This window comes from Sphaerodactylus townsendi, linkage group LG03 (assembly GCF_021028975.2).
Source record: "Sphaerodactylus townsendi isolate TG3544 linkage group LG03, MPM_Stown_v2.3, whole genome shotgun sequence".
In the NCBI taxonomy this organism is placed as follows: domain Eukaryota; kingdom Metazoa; phylum Chordata; class Lepidosauria; order Squamata; family Sphaerodactylidae; genus Sphaerodactylus; species Sphaerodactylus townsendi.
Genome location: NC_059427.1, coordinates 154,419,369 through 154,425,454, shown reverse-complemented (window position 1 = coordinate 154,425,454; position 6,086 = coordinate 154,419,369). Strand labels below are relative to the sequence as shown.

Below are 6,086 nucleotides of genomic sequence, written 5' to 3'. Positions count from 1 at the left end.
GAATAAGTTTGCCAACTTGTTGTGGGCATGGCTGTATTGATTCTGTATCCTCTAGCTGCCAGACTCAAGCTGAATTATGTAAAAATGTTGAATAAATTATGGGGAAACAACAGGGATCACAAAAGTGTGTTCAATTGCTGTAATTTCCCCAGTTGCAGAATCCACCATTTCATGATGCAGAATTTGGATTATGCAAGAATTATTTTTATAGAGGAGGCAGAATGCTCACAGCCTAGGAAATAATGAGATATGAATTCCCAACAATTTGAGCTGAAACCCAGAAGTGCATTTGTAGGGAGTTGAAAATGGCCTGGCAGAGGGATGGGGGCATGTGCCAGGACTTTGGGTGCAACAGGAAAACTCCTGAAATGGGGGAGGGGCTGCTGGTAGCCGTGGGCGGAGTTAAAAGGCAGAAAAATCAGTGACTGTTTTGCTTTCTTGGCAGATTGTGGAGAGGGGCCTGGAAAAGTCAGTGGTGTTTGAGGATGACCTGCGCTTTGAGATCTTCTTCAAACGGCGTTTGATGAATCTCTTGTATGACCTAGAGGAGGAGGGCCTGGACTGGGATTTGATGTGAGTGAGGCAGTGTCAGGAAAGCCAGTTGGGATAACTTTGGCAGAAGCCTCTCCCAGTAGGAGCTGCACCGTGATTTGGGATTTCAGAACATAGTATCATAGAATTGGAAAAGACCACAAGGGCCATCGAGTCCAACTCCCTGCCATGCAGGAACACACAATCACAGCACTCCTTACATATGATCATCCAGCCTCTGTTTAAAAACCTCCAAAGAAGGAGACTCCACCACACTCCCAGGTAGTGCATTCCACTGCCGAACAGCCCTGACAGTCAGGAAGTTCTTCCTAATGTTCAGATAGAATCTCTTTTCCTGCACTTAGAACCCATTACTCCTGGTCCTTGTCTCTGGAGCAGCAGAAAACAAGCTTGCTCCCTCACCAACATGACATCCCTTCAAATATCTAAACATCATGTCACCTCTTAACCTTCTCTTCACCAAACTAAACATACCCAGCTCCCTAACTCTCTTCTCGTAGGACTTTTATCATTTTGGTTACCCTCCTCTGGAATCATTCCAACTTGTCAATATCCTTCTTGAATTGCGGTGCCCATAAGGAGAGTCTGGCTCTGTCTAGTCCAGCCTTGTTTTTAACAATGGGCAGATGGGAGTCTTTGGGTAGTTGACAAACTGGACATGAATGCAAAAGCTCTCTGGTTTTGATTTACCTAATTTATCTGCTTCTCTCATTGCAGCTGAAGTTCTAAAATAATTCTGTAAAAATCAGTATAGCTCAGGGGCAGTGATGGAATTCAGCTGGTTCAGGCGAACAGGTTGTTAAGCCCCTTGCTCCCCAGGGGTGTGAGGCAGCCCTGGGCAAACTGTAGCCCTGGGCAAAACCTGAGTTGGATGCCCCCCCCCCCCCATGGGCGGCCACTCCACCACGACCAAATTTTTTTTGCACCAGGACATTGGTGCCTGCAGGGGGTGCCTTTTTAGACATATCAGCACCATAATTTCAGCATATCATCAGGAGACTGTCCTTATGCTACTCCCCAGGTTTGGTGAGGTTTGGTTCAAGGAGTCCAAAGTTATGGACTCCCAAAGGGGGTGCCCCATCCCCCATTGTTGTTTTCAAATGCAAGGAGCTAATAGGAGGTGGGGGGGCTACAGTTTTTTGAGGTGGTCCATAACTTTGGCCCCCTGAACCAAACTGCACACCAAACCTGGGGGGGGTATCATCCAGGGCAGATCTCCTGATGAGACCCTGAGAGGGATTTGAGACTGTGCCCGGCTCTCAAGAAATGTCTCTTCCCAGCCTGCAACCCCCATTGACAGCAATACAGAAAACTCAATGCAGTACCAAGATTCTTGGGCAAATTTCAGGGATGTTCCTGCAGGGGGCGCATTTTTGATGTATTAGCACCAAAATTTCAGGGTATCAACTGGAAACTGTCCTTATGGTACTCCCAAAGTTTGGTGCAGTTTGGTTTAGGGGGTCCAAAGTTATGGACCCTCTCAAAGAAGTGCCCCATCCCCACATTCTTTAAGCCTAAGGAGATGGGGGCTACGAGTTTTGAGGGTCCATAACTTTGCTGGACCCCCTGAGACCAAACTAGAACCAAACTTGGGGGGTGCCATCATCTCCAGATAATACTCCTGCTGAGAATTTTGGTGCTGAAACATCCAAAAAATGCACCCCCTACAGGAACATCCTAGAAATTTGCCCAAGAATCTTTGTTCTTTCATTGAGTTTTCTGCATTGCTGTCACCAATGGGGAGTTATTGCAGGCTGTGAAGGCACATTTCTGAAGGCACAGTCTCAAAACTTTCAGGGTCATCATCAGAAGAACTGCCCTAGTGATACCCCCCCCCCCCCAAGTTTGAGGTGCGAAAGTTTGGTTCCGGGGGGGGGCCAAAGTTATGGACCCTCAAAACTGTAGCCCCCATCTCCTATTAACTCCCATTGGAAACAATGGGGGATAGGGGCACCCCCTTTGGGAGTCCATAACTTTGGACCCCCTGAACCAAACCTCACCAAACCTGGGGGGTATCATAAGGACAGTCTCCTGATGATATGCTGAAATATTGGTGCCACTAGCCTAAAAACTGCGCCCCCTGCAGGCCAAAAATGGAAAACCACCAAAATACCCAAAAACGAAGCCAGCATTTTGATGCCCCCCACAAGGTGATGCCCTGGGCAGCTGCCCACCTTGCCCAATGGGCATTACGCCAGTGTCGCTCCCCCTCCCTCAGGAGAAGGAGCGATGGGACCACACAGCCGGACCAGAGGTGTGCGGCCCGATCCATGGGCCTAGCCAGTCGTGGATCAGACCACGCGACTGCTAGGCTGCGCAGCTTTTGGGGGAGGCCAGCAGGCCTCTTCCACCAAAGGCTGTGAAGCTGGTCCAGAGGCGTGTGGCCCAATCGGTGGGCGGGCGGCCCCCCCTTCCCCAACTAGGAGGTGCAGCCAGGGGGGCGCATGCGCGGTAGTGGGGCACTGCAGGGTGGGGGTGAACCGGTGGTTGAGGGATTAGAATCTTACCACTGCTCAGGGGTCCCTGACATGGTGTCCGTGAGCACTATGGCACCCTCCAACATCTTTTCTAGCACCCACCGAGGTTTTTTAGCAATTGGGTAGGGCTTTTGCTGGGTAGGGCTTTTGCTGGGTAGGGCTGGGTAGGGCTTTTGCTGAGCAAGGCTTCTGATTGACTATTACTAGGGATTTGATTGGCTGTGCAGTTTTTAAAAAAAATGTTGCTTTAGCAGCAGCTGCCACCACAGCACAAGGATCTGCACTGTGTTTCAGAAGTTAAGCTGTTGCAATGACTCCTGCAATAGCCATTCTATGCCACATGTTTTGTTGCTCTGCCCACCATGCCATGTCAGAAGTCCAGATGTGCCTGCAGACTCAAAGAGACCCCTAGTATAATCCAGACAACCAACAAAGCAATAAAACTTGGCCAGCCCTACATATTTGTAAGCATACTGCCACTGACCATGGAGGTTCCACTTTTATTTATTTAGGTCATTTTTCATAAGCCTTTCTCCTATTACAGGCTCAAGGTGACACTTTGTGACCATGACTATTAAACTCATCAATCTAACATCTCTATGAATTTGTCCGGTTCCCATTTAAAACCATCTGAGATTATATAACACAGCAACCTCGCTGATGCGAAATTGATCCTGGGAACCCCAAAAGAGGACATATATTTCTGGAAAGTACTTGTTTTCAAGAGCCTTGGGAACTACCAGTCACAGAGTGGCGAATCGATAGGTGGAGCCAGTCACAAAACAGTCCTTAGTACATATGTGTGCCGCCTTTTTCACATGCAGGGCCAAGGAGAAATGGTTTTGTGGAAGCTTTACAGGGAAGGATAAGAAAGTGATTTTCTTTCTTATCCTTCCCTTTACAGGATCCTTCTTATCCTTCTTATCCTTCTCTGCTAGAGAAAGGCGGAGAGGTACTTTTAATTTATGGGCAGTGTCTCATCACCCCTGAACGACCTGTTGGCCACTCTTGACATGGGTCGCCTTCAGTTCTGTGAGGAAAGTAAAGCAAGATCCAAATGTAATAGATCAAGGAATTAATTTTTAAAACAACTTTAAAGCTATATCTGGTGGCAACAAATTCCATACATGGTGGTCATAAGCATGTCAAACTATTTAAAACAAATTGTACTACTATATAAAGTCAAAAATGAGTTTAAACACAACTTGGTTGGAATCTAACAATTCTCAATCATTCCTGTTGCTGTTTCACTCTTGGCACCCCCAGCTACATTGGCCGGAAGCGCATGCAGGTGGAACATCCTGAGAAAGCTGTACCCCATATCCGCAACCTGGTGGAAGCTGATTACTCGTATTGGACCTTGGCCTATGTCATCTCCCTGCAGGGTGCCCAGAAGCTATTGGATGCCAAACCCCTCTCCAAGATTCTCCCCGTGGATGAGTTCCTGCCTGTCATGTTTGACAAACATCCTGTGTAAGGCTGGGCTTTGTAGCAACTTGGAAGGCAAAGCGGGTGAGGGGGTTGGGATACTGTTCCCATGGCCAGTAGTAGTAGTAGTAGTAGTAGTAGTAGTAGTAGTAGTAGTAGTAGTAGTAGTAGTAGTAAGCCTTTATTGGCCTAAATTTTAACAATACTACAGTACAATTAAAGTATAAGCAATATATGAACAAATAAAAATTAAGCCTTCATAATTTCAAGCAGGAAATTTGCAACTGTCTCACAAAATGTCAAATCAGTACTATTCAGCAAGTAAGGTACCTTTCAAATCTGGGAGTAGGTAGGTTTAGCCTACAGTTTTCAGAATTTGTATTTTCCAAAATTGACCTCTCCTTTCCAAAACGGGAAATGTTTCTTCCTGGTTTGTCTGAAAATAATTGGAATTTGGTACATTTGGTATGTCTTTTTCCTCACTCTTACTTAAAGGGTCTTCAAATTTCAGTCTATTTCTGTTGGGGGTTCCTCCAAGGAATGCTGAGAACCATACTTGTGCACAGTGAAATTTCAGCTGCCTTAAATTTGTAGCATTGAAGGGTCTGAAAGCATTCAAGTCTTTTCAACATGATATTGTGTTTTCCCTTCTCACAGTACTGAGTATATGGAGCATTTTGAAAATCGAAACTTGCTGGCTTTCTCAGTGGAACCGCTGTTGGTCTACCCCACACACTACACAGGTGATGATGGATATATCAGTGACACAGAGACCTCTGTGGTGTGGAACAATGAGAAGATCAAGACAGACTGGGACCGAGCCAAATCCCAGAAGATGAAGGAACAGCAGGAACTGAGTAACAAGGCCAAGAACTCTGATGTGCTCCAGTCCCCTCTTGACAGCACAGCCCGTGATGAGCTATGACACCACTGGGGCACAGGTGGAGGGACTGTGGGAGAGGCATGGTGTGAGAAAAGGGAGTTTCTCTTCCCAAGGGCTTATGAGATTGAACCTCTTGGGTGATAGCTGTTGCAGGACTCCAGCATATCCTATGTCTTCAATCATAACTTTGGACGTCATGTAATGGGTAAACCTGAATGCTGAAGGCATGCCAAGACCTGTTTGAGGGCAAGGGGGCAGCTCGATGCAGTTTGCTCAGTTCTACCACAACCCCTCCCCCAAATGTCTACTTCCTTCTTTTGTTTGAAAAGCAGTGCGGGTACAATCTTAATATATCCATTTGTGGAAGAGGAGTTTTATTCTCTGAATAATCATTACCCTGCTAAGGGTGAGAGAGGGGCTGAGATGTAGTCCAGACCAACAGGTTTGGCATCCTGATGCCCGGTGTCAGACTAAACTAACTCTTTTGGTGTAAGTTTGAGACCTGTGATTATTTTTATATAAAACTTTGACAGTGACAATTTCACATCTGCTTTCTGTGAAACATTGTCTCTCCCTTACCCCAAATGCCTTGGTAACATTTGAGATTGTGACTCTGGTAAGTTCTAGATTCCTCTTGACTTCTTAACCTTTTCTAGTATCTCCCATGCCCTGTGTGTATGAGGACAAAACAGTGCCCTGGTACATCCTGACCAGCTCAATCCAACTGTCAAAGGTCCATGATGTGC

The 6,086-nt window shown here is 46.5% G+C and overlaps 1 protein-coding gene across 1 annotated transcript; it reads left to right on the top strand.

The window, feature by feature from the left end:
* The first annotated feature begins 407 nt into the window (after positions 1–407).
* Positions 408–5,884, top strand: LOC125427668 (procollagen galactosyltransferase 1-like). Its single transcript, XM_048487217.1, has 3 exons — positions 408–573; positions 4,296–4,502; positions 5,115–5,884. Exons 1-3 carry the CDS (start codon positions 524–526, stop codon positions 5,380–5,382), a joined length of 525 nt encoding a protein of 174 aa, XP_048343174.1. The 5' UTR covers positions 408–523; the 3' UTR covers positions 5,383–5,884.
* Positions 5,885–6,086: the final 202 nt, after the last annotated feature.